Genomic DNA, 22861 nt, shown 5'->3' with positions numbered 1-22861 from the left:
TACCAGTGAGAAGACATGAATAGGATCAAAAAAATAAAAACATTAAGGAGAGGATGAGCTAGCTGGCTAGCAGGTAAAGAACCAAAGAGAGAGGAACTAAGTAACTACACTGGCAGGAGGGCATCCGCTAACTCTTGTTACTGAGAGGGCAAATGATGACTCAGTCTTTAGAGATGGACTGGATTCTTCCAATTCCTAAACTACTTACTGTACTCTGTGAGGCCCAGTTATAGATCTGCTCTCATGAGATTCCCATCTCTGTTAGTGTCATGTGTGGCTTGAAAGTAAATCTCCTTTACTGGAGGCACCTAGGGAGTGGTTTGGTGCTTGCAACCAAACAAGAAGGAAACCTCTTTTCAAAGTACTATGGAGTGAAATGCGTTGGGAATATGGGTAAATCACATATAGCAACCTCCCAAATAAACCAAGCAGAATTACACAACTTTATTAGGGACAATCATGATAGTTACATGTATATACAACTTACTTTAACTAAACCATGTCCTGTGTCTATGTTCTATCAAGGAAAAGAGCTCTGAACAGCTATGTAAATTTCTGATTGGCAATGTGAAGGGTCAGAGGTAAGATTTTAGAGCTATATTTTCGAGCTCATAAATTATTTATCAGAATTAGTATTAAGAACCGCCAAGCAGCTCCTTTAATAACCCTAATAATGTGTAAAGAAGAGTTTCTGAGTTCTGATTCTCAGGTCCAAGGAACATCACATTTGGCTAGCCCATTCTGAAACAAAGATATCTATAAAGAACAGGGATTCAAAGGGCACCAGTCAGCTGTGATCCCTCAAATATTATAAAACCAAACAGTGTAGAAGTGAATTTTGCTTGAGTTAATCCTCTCCAATAGGCATATGACCTATGTGACTAAAGAATGATTGTGATTTATCTGCTGCTACCATGGGCCTAAGGCATTGACAGCCATGTATATATATATATTTAAATCACAAGCCTTAAGCATTCCATATGAGCTCACTTGCAATGCTTCGTCTGGATTTGTTCTTCTCTCCCAGAAACACTTGACTCATGCTATAAATATATTTCCAGGTTTTGAATTTTCAGGGACAACTTTTTCTATTGATTCCAGATTCACCTCTCCTCTACAATGGGGAAGAAATTATCACTGAGTTTTATATACCTATTTCATGTCATTCTAAAATATCTGAGATGTGGTAAATACAGTTTCTGACTGCTAGTATGTTGATTCATATCAAAACATGACTATATTCCCTTATACTTAACTAGATAGCAATGGCTTAGGAAAATTAAAAAGTATTGACCCTTACGAAGAATGGACATAGGCATCCTACATAGGTAACACACCCAACTTCAATGAGTTTAGTTAGTTCTTTGTAATCTTCTATATTTTCTCACATTCTTATTGTTCTCAGCCCTTGATTTGATTTTATGAAATTTAAATGTTTCAGTAAACAAACAAACAAAAAACCCTAACACAGTTTAAAAAGAACAACAGAGAAAATTAAACTTAAAATCCTACTGTTTAAAGTAATAATTAAGGCTACAAATTTAAACTGGGAAATAATGAAAATGATAAAAGTTAAATCTCTCATAGGGACAGAAACTTACTCCAAGATAGCTTGGATTTTTTTTAAAAACACTATCTGAGGATTTTATTACATTTAAATCAAGACACACTCTTTAGACTTTTCCAAAATAGAGCCTTTGCAACAAGTAAAAGTTACATTGGAAGCATTTACAATTTTTACTTCCTGATACAAATGCTCAAATTTGCAACCTTAATGTTATATACACTCAGATTTACACGTTCAGATTATATATGAAAAACACATCAACTTTTCTAGTCTACCACGGTATCTAAAGAGCTACTTTCCTGTACCTTTTCTCTTCTTGCCCTTTAACTGACCGAAGGTATTCCTCTGAACTCTGGTATCAGACAAGTTGATTGGAATAGTTAATTTAGAATAGGCTCAAAATGTAAATAAAACTGGACTAAATTCTTAACTTACATATGGTATATTTATATGTCAAACCATCATAAAGAAAAAATAATCTGGGGAACTTTCCAGGATTTCAGTTTCACTTTGAATTTGATGTGAGAATAATACGGTTGTAATTATATTATACTGGTTTCACAGGCTTCTTAGGGATGTAGCAGTGGAGAAGGGGGGAGAGCAAGGTCAAGGGGGTAACAGCTAGACAATGCCTATTTCCACTGAGTCAGCATCTCCAGACCTGCTGGTCTTCGTGAGACATGGAAGGCATGTGGGAGCATGGGAATAAAAGGGAGCGTGATCCAGATAAGGAGGGAAGAAAAAGAACAAAGAGCTGACCATCAGTCAAAGACACCTCATACTACATCACGCTATATGGACACTGCAGGTCACATACTGTTCTCAAGTATTCATAGGGAGCAACATCAGCAGCAGTGTCATCTTCAAGAACCAGACAAATGGTGATTAGAAGACTCAACGAAAATAGAATCTGTATCAGCATTCATAATGTGATACTCACAATGCCTACAAATGAATGCCATTCTGCTTTAGAAGTCTTAATTGTGCTTTATGGCTTGAACTAAGAAAATTTCATTGAGGAGACAACTCTGATTTATGAACACATAAACTAAAGGTAAGTAAATTTTAGTTAAGTAGTTTACTTGTTTATCTAATAAGCATTAATTAAAGGGGTACAAAAATATACAAAATAATTGAACTCAGTGATTAGTCAGCAAAAGCTGAGGTTCATAAATAAAGGTAAAATTTCTTTGAAAGTACTATACAAGTCATGTGGGGAATTCTTTGACTGTAACAATTCAAAGTTTATGTTAATTTTTAGAAACATATAAGGTTTACCTAAAGCAAAGCAGAAAGACTGACTTTTTACCTCCATTAATTTGTAACTTTTGATTATTTTGACAAATGTTTAAGAGTTTGCTTTACTTCATAAATAAAAACCAGAAATCTTTTATTTAAGGGAGATTAATATAACCAGATTGTAGGAAATATCTTTAGCTTAAGTAAGACATAACACTAGTTTTAGGTACTTAATATTAAAGGCATCTATCTCCATAAACATATTAAAAATAAGAATTTACACAGAGATCTGTTATTTGAAAATTGGAAGACTAAATACAAAGTTTAGAAACAATAAGCTAAGTCCACACTTACAACTGATTTTAAGAGTAGTAAAAGCCTAAAATTTAAAACTCAATGTTCTGATTATACTGGTTTTAACTAAAAATATTTTAAAGTCAAATGTCAGAGGACACTGCTCTTTAATTAACAAAAGTGACAGATTTTGAATTTCAATTCTGTCTACTAGGGGAGTCAAGGTCTGTAAATAGTCTGCAAGAAGAGCAACAAGACAAATAGGTCTCTGTGAAAGGACTCTACATAGAAACAACGGGCGAATTAAAAATCTTTTCTATTAATTAAAATGAACCCTCGGGGCTTCCCTGGTGGCGCAGTGGTTAAGAATCTGCCTGCCAATGCAGGGGACACGGGCTCAAGCCCTGGCCCGGGAAGATCCCACATGTAGCAACTAAGCCCATGCGCTACAACTACAGAGCCTGCACTCTAGACCCCGCAAGCCACAACTACTGAGCCTGCGTGCCACAACTACTGAAGCCTGTGCACCTAAAGCCAGTGTTCGGCAACCAGAGAAGCCACGACAATGAGAAGCCCGAGCACTGCAATGGAGAATAGGCTCTGGGGCTTCCCTGGTGACACAGTGGTTGAGAGTCCACCTGCCGATGCAGGGGACACGGGTTTGTGCCCCGGTCTGGGAAGATCCCACATGCCGTGGAGCAGCTGGGCCCGTGAGCCGTGGCTGCTGAGCCTGCGTGTCCAGAGCCTGTGCTCTGCAACGGGAGAGGCCACAACAGTGAGAGGCCCACGTACCGCAAAAAAAAAAAAAAAAAAAAAAATCGTAGGCCCTGCTCACCGCAACTAGAGAAAGCCCACACACAGCAACAAAGACCCAACACAGCCAAAATAAAAACCAAAACAAAACTAACAAATAAATAAATTAATTAAAAAAAAAGAATCCTCAACAATCTCTCCTTTTATTTAGTATAAAAAAGTTTATACATTCTAAAACATACAGCTGTTTTCTTTTTAACTAGTTAATAATCTAAACTTTTCATTAGTTCATATGATTTCTACCCTCTTTTATCGCCCCCCAAATAATTCCAAATTTATTTTAAAAATACAGCAGCATTCACTGTATTTTCTCATTTTTGGAGTTACCAATGCATTTCTTTGGTCCTAAACAGTAAGAATTAACCAAAAGCATTTTCCTGGCATAGGCTAATAACAATAAGGTTGACTTACCAACACATTTCATATAAACTAATCCAAGTAATTCTGCTAGAGCTAAAATACCCAAACCTGAAATCAGAAGAGGACCATGTACTGGGGTACACTCTGAAAAAACAAATGAAATTCTATATTAGAAATTCACATGAAATAATTGAACTTTTAAAAAAGAACTAGCAATAACAGTAATAATATTCAGTTTTAAGGAGATTCTTTTTCTAATTATCAAGAAACAAAAATTATCTACATATGTTCATCACTATTAAGTCAGTCAGTGAAATGACTCCCAATTACTAAAAGAAAAAAGCCTTTGTCTGTATAATATGTACCTTATCACACCAAGACTAATGGAAAATAGTGTGTAAAGCTAAGGCTCCAACCAACTGGATGGAGCCTGGTTATTTTAAAAGCTCTCCCACAAATACAGGCATAGCAGTTTGACTGCTGGAACAATCAGCCCACAAGCCATATACAGCCAATATTCTTATGGCAATGTGGAAAGCACTGTTCTCAGTGGGGTGAAAACGAGAGTTCTAAAAGAAAGCTCACAGCACCAAATGGCTGGCAAGGATGTGGAGCGACAGGAATTTTCATCCACTGCTGGTGGTAATGCAAAATGGTACAGCCACCTTGGAAGACACTTTGGCAATTTGTTAAAAAACTAAATATATTCTTAACGTACAACCCAGCAAATGCGCTCCTTGGTATTGACCCAAATGGAGTTGACACTTTTGTCCACACAAAAAAATGCACATGGATGTCTAGAGCAACTTATTCTTAATTGCCCCGAACCAGAAGCAACCAAGCTGTCCCTCAATAGGTGAATGGATAAACAAACTGTGGTACATACATACAATGGAATGTTATTCAGTGCTAAAAAGAAAAGAACTATCAAGACACAAAAAGACACGGTTACTAAGTAAAAGAAGCCAATCTGAAAAGGCAAAATATCGTATGATTCCAACTATAAGACATTCTGGAAAACGCAAAACTATGAAGACAGTAAAAAGAACAGTGGTTGCTAGGGGTTTAGGGGGAGGGAGGATGAATAGGCAGAGCACAGAGGATTTTTAGGGCAGTGAAACTTTATTGTATGATATTATATCTATGACTGTGATCCACGCCATTATACATTTATCAAAATCGTAGCATGTACAACACTAAGAATGAACCCTAATGTAAACTATGGATTCTGGGTGGTAATATGTCAATGCTGGTTCAACAACTGTAACACATTTACCACTCTGCTGGGGGATAGCGGAGGAGGCCGTTATGTGGGGTATATGGGAACTCTCTGTACTTTCTACTCAATTTTGCTGTGAGCCTAAAACTGCTCTAAAAAATAAAGTCTATATATTAAAAAAAAAAAAAAAAGAAAGAAAAAGAAACAGAAAGAAGAACTCTAAGAGAAATCCCTGGCAAGACAAAGTGAGACTAGAGAAGGATGAGACTTTTACCTGAGACACAGAGGCTGAATCCAACCACAGAGAGCACGTGGCCCAGTACTTGAAGGATCAATATGGCAATGGTGAAGAAGGACATCCCCACAGCTGGAGAGAGGAAAAGTGGGTTGAGAGTGTTTAAAAAGCAATCACTCCTACTTGTATTCTGTGCAATCGAGAATAATATCCCATGACCAAAGACTGCCTCTGGAGTTCCTCGTCAGATGGTAGATTCTTTTCCAGTGATCTAAACCTTGCCTTTCCATACAAGCGGTCAGCTCCAGATACACACATTCAGCAATCTTTCATTTTCACAGTGAGCTGAGGTGGACTGGCAGTTTTTACCCCGAATCTTAAAACAGTGCTGCTTTTACCACCCTTGTGCATTTTACCACGTGAATGGCTATTATGCCTGCCTTTGCCACATGCACACAGAATTGCGCTGGTGGAGAGAACCGTTACACAAACACGCCACTGTAAGCATCCGAACCTCTATCCGTGTGCCTAGATCTGTGATTTTATAGCAAATCAATACCCCTCCAGTGTACAGCAAGCCAGAGATAGGCTCTAAGGCTGAGAGTTAAACATGTAAACAGAAAAAAATAGACTCTAATGATGTAAAAAATACATTAATGATTTACTCCCAAAATGCAGTGAAAATGACATCAATTATCGTTGGATATCTACATCATTTTTTAAAACTACAATGTAAAGATTTGCCAGTAACAAAAAAAAAAATAAATCTATTATTTGTTATTTATAATCCTGTTTTGTAGAATTTTAAACAGAGAGGCTTAGCAAAAGAAGAGAAAGGGCATGTTTAATATCTACTTATAGCTTCAAAAAACTGAAATAAATATATGAAGATAATCATTAAGAAATTATGTAGCATAATTTTAAAAACCACTGATATCAAGTGTATATGAAAATCATTTTTTACAAGATAACTGAATGCCTTGAAAACCGAAGTTAACCTTAAAATTAATCCATATGGGGAAAATATCGCTAAGAATAGCCTGGGAAATCTTTTAATAAACCAACTTCTATTGAGTTGTTAAAAAAAATCATACAAGAATATTTTAACCAAAACTGCTGCTTTATAAAATGAAAAAGGTGGGCAAAATCATGCTATAACAAATACTCACCTATCATAAACACACAGTACTGAAGTAATATTAATATTGCTGTAGGAATTACAATTAAACCAAGTCCACAAGCATTCTTTGTTGAATATTCACCTGTTAAAAATTAAAAATACTAATTAATATTTTCCTACGTACTTCCTATTCTTATGGGATGTTAAAGTATTTAATTTATTAAATGTATTAATTTCAATACTACTCTTATAAACTACAAAAGGTTTAAAAATATATATTTCCCCAAAAACTTCACATAAAATAAATGACTTTTTTTTGATTATTCAAGACCAAACTTAAGACATTTAAATGTCAGCATATAAGTCTCAACACGTCAAACCTTGAATTGGCTCTACCCGCTTCTTACCTACCTTACATAATTCCAGTGAGAAACTCTGGAATCTCTTACCATTCCCTTCATTTGCTATATTCAACCTGTCCCAAATTCAAAGCAGTTGTTCTTTCAAGTTGTCTTTTGATTCATATCCTTCCTCCCCATGTCTTTACTAACTCCAGTTGCAAACAGAGGTGCCAAATTTATGTTCCTAAACATTACACCTATACTGTATTCTGCTCAAAAAACAACAAAGGCTTTCTACAGTTTACACTTGTGAGTCCCAGCCTGTCTCTGCTGTTCTTTCCATGTGCTGCAGACCCTTATTTCCCACTCACACTGCCATCCTTCACAGGCAACTGCAATTTCAGATAGATCTGCTTCCCACATTTGTTCCCACTTCCAGGTATTGGCCAATGAAGTGTGCCTCTGGAGTGCGTTGAATGGTGGCCCTAAAGATATGTCCACCTTCAAATCCCCCGAATCTGTGACTATTAACTTATATAGTAAAAGATATGATTAAGCTAAGGATCTGAAAGAAGGAGCTTACCCCGGATTATCCAGGTGGGTCCTGAATCCAATGACAGGTATTTTTGTAACAGAGAGACAGAGGGAAATTAAGTGGAGACATGGAGCGGAGGAGGAGACAATGTGACCACGGAGGAAAGCAGAGTTATGCTGCCACAAGCCAAGGAGCTGCACAGATTGCCAGATACACCAGAAGGTAGAAGAGGCAAGGAATGGATTCTCCCCTAGAGTGTCCGAGGGTGTATGGCCCCGATAACATCTTTATTTTCAGATTTATGGCCTCCAGAACTGTGAGAGAATTTCTATTGTTTTAGAATACCCAGTTTGTGATAATTTGTTACAGCAGCCCTAGGAAACTAATATGCACCTCCCCAGAAATGCCCTCAACCTTATCAATCTTGCTTTCCCTCATAATAACTTTACATCTTACCTGGGATGAAAAGAATGGCTCCAACAATGACAACGATAGTGAGCACTAGTCCAGTAACTAATAGAAAAATGGTTTTCTCCTTCGTATAACTGGATTTATATTTAAGCGCTTAAAAAAAAACACAAAGAATTACATGAACTCAATCACAAGAAGTAAAGCCATTTCTGTAACTTACAAGGTGCAAAGATTAAACTGATAACTTACTACAATCGAATAACCTTTGAGGAACAAGTCCTTCACATCATGTCAAGCCATGTCAAATCTTTTTCACAATATGTCAGTGGCTAAATGGTGTCATGGCAGTATAAATATGGATGCTGAATTTATAGGTGACACTTTATTGCCCTAGAATGAAGTTATATATATCAGGCTTTTTTTTTTTTTTTTTTTTTTCGGCACGTGGGCCTCTCAGTGCTGTGGCCTCTCCCATTGTGGAGCACAGGCTCCAGACCCACAGGCTTAGCGGCCATGGCTCACGGGCCCAGCCGCTCCGCGGCATGTGGGATCTTCCCGGACCGGGGCACAAACCCGTGTCCCCTGCATCGGCAGGCGGTCTCTCAACCACTGCGCCACCAGGGAAGCCCTATCAGCCTTTCTTAATCGTGGCATTATTAATATTTTGGGTCAGATAAGTTGTTGTTGTTAGGGACTGCTCTGTGCATTACAGAATGTTTAGTACCATCCCTGGCCTCTGCACACTACATGCCAGTAACAGCCTCCAAGCTGCGTCAATCAAAAATATCTCCCAACATTGTCAAATGTCCCCTGAGAAGCAGACTGCCTCAGGTTTACAACTAATATACACATTGCTGATGAGAAATAACTGGCTAATTAGTAATAGCAGCAAAAACAGAACTTTCTTCCACCTTACATAAAATTAGTAAAGCATCTGGAAATCTAGACATTTTGTTTTGAAAAAGTAGAGTAAACATTGGACAGATCACACCTTCTTGAAATCCTGAGGTGGGGGGAAATGCTTTAATTGTTCAAGTAAAACAATTTCATAAAAATAAACTACAAATAGGCCTTAACATATGTGTTACGCTTTTGTCAAGTATCCAGCTTCCCTAAAAGAATAATGTAATGCATAAGCCTAAAAGTGTTACATTTTTATCCTATATTCACCTTTTGGGTTTTGTTTTGGTTAATATTAACACTAATTTTTCACCAAGAAAGTTGTTAAAAGCAACCTAAAAGCAGACTGAGTAGCAGAGAGAAATAGAGTGCATGATGAAATTCTGCTGTTTCCTCTACACACGGTACTCTCCATGCCATTCATCAATGGGCGATGGTCCTGAGGGGGAAATTTTAAATAATTTTATGTTTAGCATTTAATTTGCATCCACTAAAATGACAAACAGATCAATTATAGTAAAAACAACAAATAAACTCCTAAATGACCATGACAAAATCTATGTTTAAGGTATTATAACCTAGGGTTAGATTATAACCTGTGGTTAAGGTATTTAAAGTATAATACAGGCATTTGAATTTAAAATCTCTACTCATACTTTAGATTGTAACCTCAACTTCTTCCTCTTTAGAGGGAGATGGAGGGCCAATCAGTAATCAGTCCTGAAGGTAAGTGAAATCCACATTAATCAGAAAAGAGTGAGAAACAATACAGCAAGCTCCCCAAACTTTCATTTGATCCATCCAGCCTCGAAATTTATGTGACTATGACTCAGTCATGTCCCTGCCTTCATACAGGGCAAAGATTTGGGGCTTCCCTACTTTCTAGGGTCAAACACTGGCTAGGATGAAATTCAGTGTAGAGGTCACAAAAGGCACAGACACAGAAAAAGAAACTTTCTCTAGACATGTGTCCATTCTAATCCCATGTTTCCATTTTAATCCCATGTATACTATTATTTAAAGAGAGTCTGAAAGTTCTGCAAAAGGGTTATAAAATAGAAACTGTTTCAAATGTACTTCACAATCAAACATTCATAAGAGACTCTTCTAGGTTTAATTCAGTACATAAAAGAGCTACAAAGATCAAGCAACAACAATTCACCTTAGAGTCCAGTATAAATTCACACAAAAAGTGACTTACACCATGCTTAAGAAAAATAAGAGTTTGAACCTCATATAAAATTCAATCTCTTCAGGCTTACAAGAGCCGTAGGAGAAAAATAATATCAACAATACAAACAAAAATAAAATGCCACAAAATGCTATTATTGACAGGGTTGCTATCATAGAATGGTCTTTTCAAAACCTTTTGGAGGTAGCTTTCATTCCTGTTGATTGGTTCAACTACTAATTTTCAAGGCTACCTAACCTCTTCCTCAAAATTAAGCAGCAATTTCTAACAAACATACTAGTGGGGTCTACTTAAGTAACCACAGGCAATGAAAGGTTATCTTCATGTTTTCTTTTGCAAACCTTTAAAAAGGGTTTCTTTTCACTCATTTTCTTTGCTTACAATGGCCACATTTTAGCAGGTCCCATAGCAAGTTTGGAGAAAGTATCTTGTTGCTAGGTTCAGATGTCATGTTTCCAGCTAGCTAAATGGTCAGGAATCTGATATAGATGCCACAGAACCCACTAATCTTAAGGATTTTTTTTGTGTGTGTGATCTGTTCTTGTCCTTTAATAAGTGGATTTGTTCTTATTTATCAAACCTATCAAAACTTTAAATGTAATAATGAAAATAAATTTAAGTAATTCCCCGAACATTTAGCATTAAGATAACTTAATGTGTTCTTAACTGCAGGCTCTTATCAAACTTCCTGGTATGATTTTCTGGCAAAAATCCCCATGCTTTCAACGATAGACCTTAGCTAAAAGTACTGAAATAAATGCACAAAATAAAATAGGGGAAATACAGTATTTACATTTTTTAAAGACTTTTTTTTAAGCGCAGTTTCAGGTTTACAACAAAATTGAGAGGGAGGTACAGAGAATTACCATATACTCCCTTCCCCCACATATGCATAGCCTTCCTAATTATCAACTTCACTCACAAGAATGATACTTTTTTTTTTTTTTTTTTTTTAACTAAGGATGAACCTGCATTGACCCATCATAATCACCCAAAGTCCATAGTTTACATTAGGGTTCACTCTTGGTGCTGTACATTCTATGGGTTTGGACAAATTTATAATGCCATATATCCAATATTGTATATTATACAGAGTATCTTCACTGCCTAAAAATCCTTTGTGCTCTGCCTGTGCATCTCTCCTCCCCACCACCCACTCCTAGCAACCACTGACCTTTTTTTTTTTTTTAACATCTTTATTGGAGTATAATTGCTTTACAATGGTGTGTTAGTTTCTGCTTTATAACAAAGTGAATCAGTTATACATATACATATGTTCCCATATCTCTTCCCTCTCGCGTCTCCCTCCCACCCTCCCTATCCCACCCCTCTAGGTGGTCACAAAGCACCGAGCTGATCTCCCTGGGCTATGCGGCTGCTTCCCACTAGCTATCTATTTTACATTTGGTAGTGTATATATGTCCATGCCACTCTCTCACTTTGTCACAGCTTACCCTTCCCGCTCCCCGTATCCTCAAGTCCATTCTCTAGTAGGTCTGTGTCTTTAATTGTCTGCATAGTTTTGCCTTTTCCATAATGCTTTATAGATGGAATCATATAGCATGTAGCCTTTTCAGATTGGCTTCTTTTACTTAGGAATATGTATTTAAGGTTCCTCCATGTCTTTTCATGATTGACAGCTCATTTGTTTTCAGTGATGAATAATATTCCATTGTCGGGATGTACCACCCAGTGTATCCATTATCCTCTTGAAGAATATCTTGGTTGCTTCCAAGTTCTGGCAATGATGAAGAAAGCAGCTATAAACATCCATGTGTAGGTTTCTGTGTGGACTTAAGTTTTCAACTCCATTTGGGTAAATACCCAAAGGAGCACGATTACTGGATCATATGGAAAGAGTACATTTAGTTTTACATGAAACCACCAAACTGTCTTACAAAGAGGCTGTACCATTTTGCACTCCCGCCAGCAATGTATGAGAGTTCCTGTTGCTCCACATTCTGACCAACATTGGGTATGGTTGGTACTTAAATTTTTAACAGATACTTATAAACTTAGTGCTGCCTGACACGGGAATACCAAATATATGGGGAGACAATGTCAAGTTTTTTCAACAGATTAGGAATTCTAAAAGTTTCCCTTTTATACCGTCTATAAAGTAATTAAATCTAGCCAGCTTCTTCTCAGAGATGAGATAGGTTGTTCATTTGCTTGCTCTATAAAAACTTACTGTGTGCCCACCATGTACTGGGCCCTTTTATTAGCCCAAGTCATATCAACCAAATTGAGGTAGGAGTAGAGGTTACTTTACTCAGTAACAGTTGATCGAGCACCTACTATGTGACAATCACTATTCTAAGTGCTGACAGTGAACAAAGACAAGTGCTTCTGCCTCAGTGCTCCTGACATTCTAATATGGGAATGAGTGTGTGTGTTGGTGGGGAATGTGTCATGGGAAGTGTTACTCCCAGATCTTCTCCTCCAGTTAAATAAAAGGTGTGGGTCTACCCTAGCCTAAGAAAGCCCTATTATGTATTTAATCTTTCAGATTCATGCGAACAGAGAAATGACATGTCCCTCTAGCCACCTGAAGAAACGTGCTAATACTATGAATAGATACTCCATTAAGGTTTTCTTGTCTCCTTGTCACTGACATAAAGCACATACGAGACAGAATGCAGGCTGTGGCAGAAGAAGTCTAGTGAAATTACCAGGCTCAACTTGGAGATCAAATAAAACTATCATCTTAGTTTTAATGACACCCCAAAGATGGTATTCAATAAGCCCACATAGACCCACACAGGCTGAAGTCCACCTAACAAAACCCTAAAATCCATGAACTCAATGCCTGTTATAATGCATGACATTTAAATGATCCCTTACTAAGTGATTAGTGAGTTAGTGGCAAACAGGAAGGTTAAACAGTGAGGTAAAATGTACATCAAATAAGGAAAAAATCGGGGCTTCCCTGGTGGCGCAGTGGTTGAGAGTCCGCCTGCCGATGCAGGGGAGACGGGTTCGTGCCCCGGTCCGGGAGGATCCCACATGCCGCAGAGCGGCTGGGCCGGTGAGCCATGGCCGCTGACCCTGCACGTCTGGAGCCTGTGCTCCGCAACGGAAGAGGCCACAACAGTGAGAGGCCCGCCTACCACAAAAAAAAAAAAAAAAAAAAAAAAAAAAAAAGGAAAAAATCATAAAGGGAGACACGTTTGATTTTATTATTACAGTGCTATCTTCTGATAACTCTCGGAAAGTAATTTTAGAATGTTCCTGGTTTCTGTTGAGCTGCACATCAATATTGTCTCCAATGCAGGATAAAGCACATCTCATAAGTTTTAAAATAAAATTACAATTTCAAATTTTTTATTAAATTAAATTAAAATTACAATTTTAAAAATATTTAACGCACATTAAAAAAACAGTGAAGGCTTTGTGAAACTGGTGCTGGATAAAAATGAATATTAATGCCAATAATAAACTGATTACTTGCCAGAAGGAGAGTAAAATAATTTTATAATGGACTCCATACACTATCCAACTTGTTTCGATGAAATAATTTTGTCAAAATGAAGACTGACTAGATATCACATTCCCAGTCTACAGGACCCGGCAATAAAAGAGCCCAATCTTTATGAAGCCTGGGCTTTGAAGTAATTTGAATATAAAAGATAAAAGAAGATGATGTCTAACACACTAACTTCCTTTCCTTGGTTCCAAACATTCCTGGTCTTGTGGATGGTGCCACACCTTCAGAATATATGCAGGAAATTGGGACGTTTGAATTGGGAAAGGGTCAAAGGAATAGCAACTGTATTTCTACAAAAGAGTATACTGCTAAGCTATAGTTTTGTTCAGTTCCTTCCACAATAAAATCAGTGTATAAAAACACGATTTAATAACAGAATTTGATAATTATGTGGACAGGACCAAGGGAAAGCAATGGGAGTCCAAGATTATTTAATAGAATTCTTTGCAATAATATCTATCATGATGATACTTTACCTTTGTGGACAGAAATTTCCTGGTGCTGTTAGTATACGTCTTTACTTCGGTCGGAATGATTTTTCTAATCTACAAAGAAATTCTGTTCCATTACTTCTTTTAAATGTGTTTTCATGGCCTAATCACGTTCAATATTAAGCTACTCCTCAAGATTGCACTCAAGGACTTAGTAGGATCTCAAGGCTGTTGTGATGGAGAATTTTTTTCCTTGAATTTTCCAACAATGATTTCTATAGAGACCCCTAACCAATTTCTGTAGAGACCCTTGAGCAGTAACCAAAATCCTTGTGGAAGGAATAATCTTGAGCAGGGACTAGAAAGTTAGAAAACGAAATGAAAGATGCCTAGAATGCACAAATTTGAAATAAATTACAGCTGTCCTCTCTTTGCCCGGTTCTGACATGCATGAATTTCAGTTACCATCATTTAGTTAAATAACACAAGTCCCCCCAAAACAGAGTTCACAATATATTAACTGAGTAATTGCATAAAGTGTAAACTTCTCTGATATCTCTTCAATTCACAAATCACTGCATAAATAACAGATATGCATCATGATCAGTGACCACTCATGTTACGCTTTTCAAAGACTGCTGGTGACTGGTCACTGCACATCTGTTATTCAATTCACGCACAGACAGCAAAGCATATGTTGTGTTACCTCCTGTCTCCCAGTCATAAGCCACTGCAACATTTTACAATGGACAATCAAAAGAGGAAACAGGGCAATAAAGGTGAGGGAGCAAAGAAACGAGATGTGATAATGCTGGAAGCGAAATTCGAATAGAAGGTAACTGCGGTTACAGAATAGCTGACTGTGGAATGTCAACACTACTGCCGTTCAAGAGAGTCTAGATACGCAGCCAGAAGAACTTAGTAAAAGTGAACTTATTGGCATACATGAGGACAATGAGGCGGCTGTGACAAAGAATGAAGATGTCCCAGAGGACGTGACTCTGGCAGAAAAACTTCACATGAAAGGAATTCTTTGCGATGGATAGTTCATGACATTGAAAGTGATGGAAGCTGATTCGATCTTAGAAAGAAGTATGACAATTCACCAAGGCATAGACAAGATGCTTGCTCTGTATTCAGTTATATGAGAAGAGGAGGCAAGCATTTTTCAAACTACCCTTGATAAAATTCTTCAATTCTCAATGTTTTTTATGTTTTAATTTATCATGTACTAAATATTAGTTTTACTATTTTCTTCATTTCCTAATACATTTATCACTGACAGTAAGAGAGGTTTTAACGTTTTGACAAAAAGTTTAAAGGTCACGGAACTATAGTAAACTTTGGCATTTATTATTAGATTGTTCTGCAGAGTTTCAGCTTATATGGTCATATTTATAGTCCCGCAGTTCTGTGTAAAGCAGGGATTCACTGAATAATACAACAGTTCTAAAGAAGAAAAAATAAGAATAGATACTCCTATCTCAAAGAATTTCAACATGTTATCCAGTTATTTTTTTTAACATCTTTATTGGAGTATAATTGCTTTACAATGTTGTGTTAGTTTCTGCTTTATAATGAAGTGAATCAGCTATATGTATACATATATCCCCATATCCCCTCCCTCTTGCGTCTCCCTCCCACCCTCCCTATCCCACCCCTCTAGGTGGTCTCAAAGCACCGAGCTGATCTCCCTGTGCTATACAGCTGCTTCCCACTAGCTATCTGTCTTATATTTGGTAGTGTATATATGTCCATGCCACTCTCTCACTTCGTCCCAGCTTCCCCTTCCCCTTCCCCGATGTTATCCAGTTCTTGATATGAAGTTGAACCTTAATCCTATAAAAACTACAGGTCTCGATGGGCAGCAATTGAAATCATTCATCAAACATCTAAATGGTAGAAAATACCTGTTATATTGTCAAAGAGTAAGGAAGGACAACCCTGAAAATCAGCCAGAAACATAATTGTCAGTGCAGTGGAAAACTGAGTTGGTACAGTTTTCAGAACAAAAACAAAATACCTGAAATGCAATACTATTAAGAAAATTGTTACTTTGGTTAAGGCTCAGTGTTTGATTCGAGGATTCTCTGAGCTGTGTGCTAAGCGTAAGATTCTGCTTAAAAGCTTGTAAGTTAAAGCTAAAGGCAAAGGTATTTAGGAACATTTTCCCATGAGAGACCTTTGTCTTCAAAATGTGGTCTAAGGCTCACCACGTTTGGGACCCCTTGGCTTGGCTTCCAGAGTTCAGAAGTCTTCTCAAGGCTTCTTTCTCAGCAGGATCGATGGCATCCTGAGATACAGTTCAAGATACAGTTCTGGTATAAAGAAACTCTTTCTCCTCAAAGTGAAAGCATAATCTGCTGTCATAACTGGATGTTTAGCTGACACAGGGTTTAGGTTTTATCTTGGATCACCAAAAAGAATGACACTCTGAGCTAGAAAAACCAGAGAGAAACCCCCTGAGGTCAAGTACAGAAAAAGTTAAAAGGAACTAGAAACTTAGAAAGTCATGGGTCTGAGTTACTATTAATACTTTAGAGCATGTAAAGACTTGATTCAAATCTTTTTTTTTTCTTTTTGCGGTACGCGGGCCTCTCACTGTTGTGGCCTCTCCCGTTGCGGAGCACAGGCTCTGGACGCGCAGGCTCAGCGGCCATGGCTCACGGGCCCAGCCGCTCCGCGGCATGTGGGATCCGACCGGGTCACGAACCCGTGTCCCCTGCATCGGCAGGCGGACTCTCAACCACTGCGCCACCAGGGAAGCCCCAAGTCTTTTTCTTGATATAAAAAATGCAAAACCAAGCAGCAAGTGGGGAAAAAGGGGGCTTTCCTGTTGGTGGAATCCCCAGGCCATAAACAGGAGGCCTCCTACAAAGCGTACCAAGGGAGAAGTAGATTTAGATTCATATCTATCCTGAAGATGTGACAGAAGGCACAGAGCAGTGCTACAAAGCCAGGGGCAATTTACATTTCACTTCTACATCTCTAGCATACCGCCCAGTGCCTAGTAATCAGTAGGTACCCTGTCAAAAGACATTTATTGAATAAATAAAGTGGGTCCACATTCTACTCTATAAATAACAGTTTCTTTTACTCAGTGTGTATATCCAGATATAGGTTCACCCTTCTTGGGAAAAGAAAACAAAAACACATTCCAAATAATTTCAAGACAGGGAGGCACTATAATGTAGTGGTAAATAGCACTGTTTCAAATCCCAGTACTACCAAGAAACAGTTGGGTGATGGTGGGCAAATTGCCTAACCAATCTGTGCCTCTGTCTCTTGTCTATAAAATGGGAATGATAACAACAGTATCTATCCCCACAGAGTTCCTGAAAGAAGTAAATGTGATTTCAGATGTAGAGTACTTTGCACAGTGCTTATCACACAAAGCAAGAGCTCTACAAATATTTAGGTACTATTATCAAAAACACCTTTAAATGTGAGCGCAGGCTGGGTGAATCAAGTATATAGGTACCTCCTACACACACACACACACACACACACACACACACACACACACACTACATTTACTTGTTCTAAGATGAGCCTAATTAAAAAATTGCCACTATGTGGACATATATACACTACCAAATGTAAAATAGATAGCTAGTGGGAAGCAGCGGCACAGCACAGGGAGATTAGCTCGGTGCTTTGTGACCACCTAGAGGGGTGGGATAGGGAGGGTGGGAGGGAGACGCAAGAGGGAGGGGATAAAGGGATATATGTTTAGGTATAGCTGATTCAGTTTGTTATACAGCAGAAACTATCACACCATTGTAAAGCAATTATACTCCAATAAAGATGTTAAAAAATTATTTACAAAAAAAAATTGCCACTAAAATATTTTTTTAGGTTTATGATCACATTCCTTAAAATATGATCAATAGAAGGGAGTTCCCTGCTGGTCCAGTGTTTAGGACTCCGTGCTTCCACTGCAGGGGGCACGGGTTTGATCCCAGGTCAGGGAACCAAGATCCCACAAGGCATGGCCCCCCCAAAAAATATGACCAATAGAATACATATAAAAAAGAACATTTACCCTAACACAAAAATGAAAATTAAGATGATGTTTTTTAACCATTGAATTACCAAAGATTTTAGAATTATAATGATGTCAAGCTTGTGAGGTAAAAGACAGGTATTCTCACCTGCAGTAGTAATTGATACAATGGTGCTGGAAAACATGTTGGCAACATGTATCATGAGGCTTAAAATACCATCTCTGCCATTTCTAGTGTTACATACCTTTAGTATGTACTAAAGGTATGTAACACTAGATACTTTCATAGTATCAAGAAAATTTGGAAATACCCTTAATATCCATCAAGATGAGAGTTAAGTAAATTATAGTACATCCATAAAAGTAGAGCACAGGCAACTACAAAAAGATTTCTGAAAACACGGGAGGCAAATCAGCATTTACAAGTATGTAAGCTATATGAGTCCATTTATGGTTTTTCCTTTTTCAAGAAAGAAGACAGAAAGGGAAGGAGAAATTCACTAGAATACCTCAATAGTTTATTTCCAGGCTGTGAGACTCCAGATGATTTTTGTTTTTTCTCTAGACTTCCTATGTTGTATAAGGTATCCTAAAGTGATATGTATTACTTTTTTTTAAGTCAGAAAAACAATGGTAAAGCTTATTTTGTAAGAATACGGCTGATAGTGAATACACTCCCGGTTCAGTCCACTAAAAATAATATGTTACTAATGGTAATGTCACGATCAGCACAGTTCAATCAATCCAAATGCAACAAATCACACTTCAGCGAAATGATTTCATGATCTTAGAAAAAGGCTATTGCCTGTTTAAATCATATGACATAGGCCTTAAGGCCTGAGTCTGCCAATAGGCATAAAGGCTTTCCCTAACATCAGTGGACAAGGTCTTCGTGCTATACCAGTCTTTTTCTTGATATAAAAGACTTACTGAAATTCTAAGAAAATTTCCACAAGAATTTTAGACACTGTTTTGAAAGTAAGAGTTGTGAAATATCTTGACAGTTTTCTCCCTTAGCCCTTTCTCCCTCTTTTTTGCCCTTTTATACAAAAGTTGAGAACAGATTTGAAATCACAAAGCATTTCCAGAGTGCCATACATTGAAAAGAATCCTTAGAATACATAATCAGTCATTTCCCTTCCATTTTTATGTATCACTTTAGATACACATGACTTAAACTTCTGAGTAAAATTCATGAAATATATAATAGGTCAATCCACTACAATATTTTACTAGCTTTCATTTTATAAGGGTTGCACTAGTGAATAAAATAAATAAATGAAATCAGCCATTAATTACTCCTTGCCTTATATAAATGTTTACCAGCCTTCAATGACTATTTCAGTGTGCTATAGGGAGATGAGAAATAAATCTTACATTTTAAAAGTTTTGGGACTTCCCTGGTACCATGGTTAAGAATCTGCCTGCCAATGCATGGGACACGGGTTTAAGCCCTGGTCTGGGAAGATCCCACATGCCGTGGAGCAACTAACCCATGCGCCACAACTACTGAGCCTGCGCTTTAGAGCCCGTGAGCCACAACTACTGAGCCCATGTGCCACAACTACTGAAGCCTGTGCACCTAGAGCCCATGCTCCACAACAAGAGAAGCCACCGCAATGAGAAGCCTGCGCACCACAACGAAGAGTAGCCCCCACTCACTGCAACTAGAGAAAGCCCGCACGCAGCAACGAAGACCCAACACAGCCAATAAACAAACAAATAAATAAATAAATAAATGAAGTTTAAAAGTTTAGACTACTAAAAGTAGTCCAGTTTCATGCTTTTCCACATACCTGTCCAGTTTTACCAACACCATTTATTGAAGAGAGACTGTCTTTCCCCCACTGTATAGTCTTGGCTCCTTTATTGTAAATTAGTTGACCATAAGTGTGTGGGTTTCTTTCTGGGCTCTCTATTCTGTTCCATTGATCTTTGTGTCTGTTTTTGTGCCAGTAACATACAGTTTTGATTACTAAAGCTTTGTGGTATAGTTTGAAATCAAAGAGAGTGATAACCTGCAGCTTTGTTTTTCTTTCTTTCTTTTTTTTTTTTTTTGTGTTCTTCTTTCTTAAGATTGTTTATACAGGGTCTTTTGTGTTTCCATGAAAATTTTAAGATTATGTGTTCCAGTTCTTTAAAAAATGCCACTGGTATTTTGATAGGGATTCATTAAATCTGTAGATTGCTTTGGGTAGTATGGACAATTTAACGATATTAATTCTTTCAATCTATGAGCACAGAATATATTTCCATTTGTCTGTGTTGTCTTCAATTTCTTTCATCAGTGTCTTATAGTTTTCAGATTATAGGTCTTTCACCTCCTTGGTTAAATTTATTTTTTTTGATGCAATTGTAAATGGGATTGCTTTCTTAATTTCTCTTTCTGATAGTTCATTCTTAATATATAGATATACAACAGATTTCTGTATATTGATTTTGTATGCTACCACTTACTGAATTCATTTACCAGTTCTAACATTTTTTCCATGGAGTCTTTAGGCTTTTCTATATGTAGCATCATGTTATACATAAATATGACAGTTTTACTTTTGCCTTTCCAATTTGGATGCCTTTTACCTCTTTTCTTGTCTGATTGCTGTGACTAGGACTTCCTATACAATGTTGAATAAAAGTGGTGAGAGTGGGCATCCTGTCTTGTTTCTAACCTTAGAGGAAAAGCTTTCAGTTTTTCTCCATTGAATATGATGTTAGCTGTGGGTTTGTTATACGTGGTTTTATTATCTTGGGTACACCTACTTTCTTGAGTGTTTATCATAAATGGATGTTGGATTTTGTCAACTGCTCTTTCTGCATCAATTGAGGTAATCAAATGATATTTTTCTTTTGTCTTGCTAATGTGACGTATCATGTTAAATTAATTTGTGGATATTGAAACATCCTTGCGTTCCTGGGATAAATCCCACGTGATTGTGGCCTATGATCCTTTTAATGTACTGCTGAATTCATTTTGCTAGTATTTTGTCAAGGATTTTTGCATCTATGTTCATCGGGGATATTGTCCTGTATTTTTTTTTTTTTTTCTAGTGTCTTTGACGGGTTTTAGTATCAGGGTAAATCTGGCCTCACAGAACAAATTTGAGGGTATTCCTTCTTCTATTTTTTTGGAATAGCTTGAGAAGGATAGGTAATAACTCTTCTTTAAATGTTTAGTAGATTCACCTGTGAAACTATCTGCTCCCAGACTTTTGTCTGTTCAGAGTTTTTTGATTACTAATTCAATTTCACTTCCAGTAATTGGACTGCTCAGATTTTCTATCTCTTCCTGATTCAGTCTTGGAAGATTGTGTGTTTTTAAGAATTTATGTATCTCTTCTAGGTTGTCTAATTTGCTGGTGTATAACTGTTAGTAATAATCTCTTATGATCCTTTGTATTTTTGAGGTGTCAATTGTAACTTCTCTTTCATTTCTTATTCCATTTACTTGGGCCCTTTCTCTTTTTTTCTTGATGAGTATGGCTTAAAGGTTCATAAAATTTTATCTTTTCAAAAAGCCAGCTCTTAGTTTCACTGATCTTTTTTTACTGTTTTTTTTTAAAGTCTTTTTTTTCATTTAGTTTTGCTCTGATCCTTACTATTTCCTTCTTTCTACTACTTTCGGGCTTTGTTGGTTCCTCTTTTCTAGTTCCTTTAGGTATAAGGTTCTATTGTTTATTTGAGATTTTTCTTATTTCTTGATGTAGGCCTGTATCACCATAAACTCCCCTCTTAGAACTGCTTTTGCTGCAATGCAAAGATTTTGGATCATTGTGTTTCCATTTTCATTTGTCCCAGGTATTTTTTAATTTCCTCTTTGATTTCTTCAGTGACCCAATGGTTGTTTAGTAGCATGTTGTTTAGCCTCCACTTGTTTGTGTTTTTTCCATTTTTCTTCTTGTAACTGATTTCTAGTTTCATACTGTTGTGATAGGAAAAGATGCTTGATATGATTTCAATCTTTTTAAATTTACTGAGACTGGTTTTGTGGCTTAGCATGTGATCTATCTTGGAGAGTATTTCACGTGCACTTGAAAAGAGTGTGTATTCTGTTGGTTTTGAATGGAATGTTCTATAAATGTCTATTAATTCTATCAAGTCTGATGTGTCATTTAAGGCCAATATTTTCTTATTAATTTTCTGTGTAGATGATCTATCCACTGACGTAAGTGGAGTATCAAAGTCCCCAGCTATTGTATTATTGTCAATTTTCCTATACTACTTGCTTTATATATTTAGGTGCTCCTTTGTTGAGTGCATAAATACTTATGAATGTTATATCCTCTTCTTGGATTGATCCCTTTATCCTTATGTAACACCTTTTTTTTTTTTTTTTGTCTTCTCTTAAAGTCTTTGTTTTAAAGTCTATTTTCCTTGATATGAGAACTGCTACCTCAGCTTTCTTTTTGTTTCCATTTGTAAGGAACATATTTTTCCATCCTTTCACTTTCAGTGCATGTATGTCTTTAGGTTTGAAGTGAATCTTTTGTAGGCAGCATATATAGAAGGGTCTTGTTCTTGTGTCCATTCAGCCATCCCGTGTCTTTTGATTGGAGCATTTAGTCCATTTACATTGAAAGTGGTTATTGATAGGTATGCACTTTTATTGTCATTTTGTTAATTGTTTTCTGGTTGCTTTTGTAGTTCTTGTCTGTTCCTTTCATCTTTTAGTCTCTTCCCTCATGGTCTGATGATTTTCTTTAGCTTTGTGTTT

The 22861-nt window shown here is 37.1% G+C and overlaps 1 protein-coding gene across 3 annotated transcripts in view; it reads right to left on the bottom strand.

Moving 5' to 3' along the window:
- CD47 (CD47 molecule) overlaps nt 1–22861 on the bottom strand; it is a 54475-nt gene that overhangs the window by 5428 nt on the left and 26186 nt on the right. For all 3 annotated transcript variants that reach the window (XM_019922533.3, XM_073804262.1, XM_033855857.2), the window contains exons 4-7: nt 8180–8287; nt 6897–6989; nt 5767–5859; nt 4325–4417 (exon numbers count right to left, since the gene is read on the bottom strand). In XM_019922533.3, the coding sequence (XP_019778092.1) occupies nt 4325–4417; nt 5767–5859; nt 6897–6989; nt 8180–8287 (387 nt within the window). The remainder of the gene's footprint in view (nt 1–4324; nt 4418–5766; nt 5860–6896; nt 6990–8179; nt 8288–22861) is intronic.

Source organism: Tursiops truncatus, chromosome 4 (genome assembly GCF_011762595.2).
Source record: "Tursiops truncatus isolate mTurTru1 chromosome 4, mTurTru1.mat.Y, whole genome shotgun sequence".
Classification (NCBI taxonomy): Eukaryota; Metazoa; Chordata; class Mammalia; order Artiodactyla; family Delphinidae; genus Tursiops; species Tursiops truncatus.
This window is presented reverse-complemented; position numbering and strand designations above follow the sequence as displayed.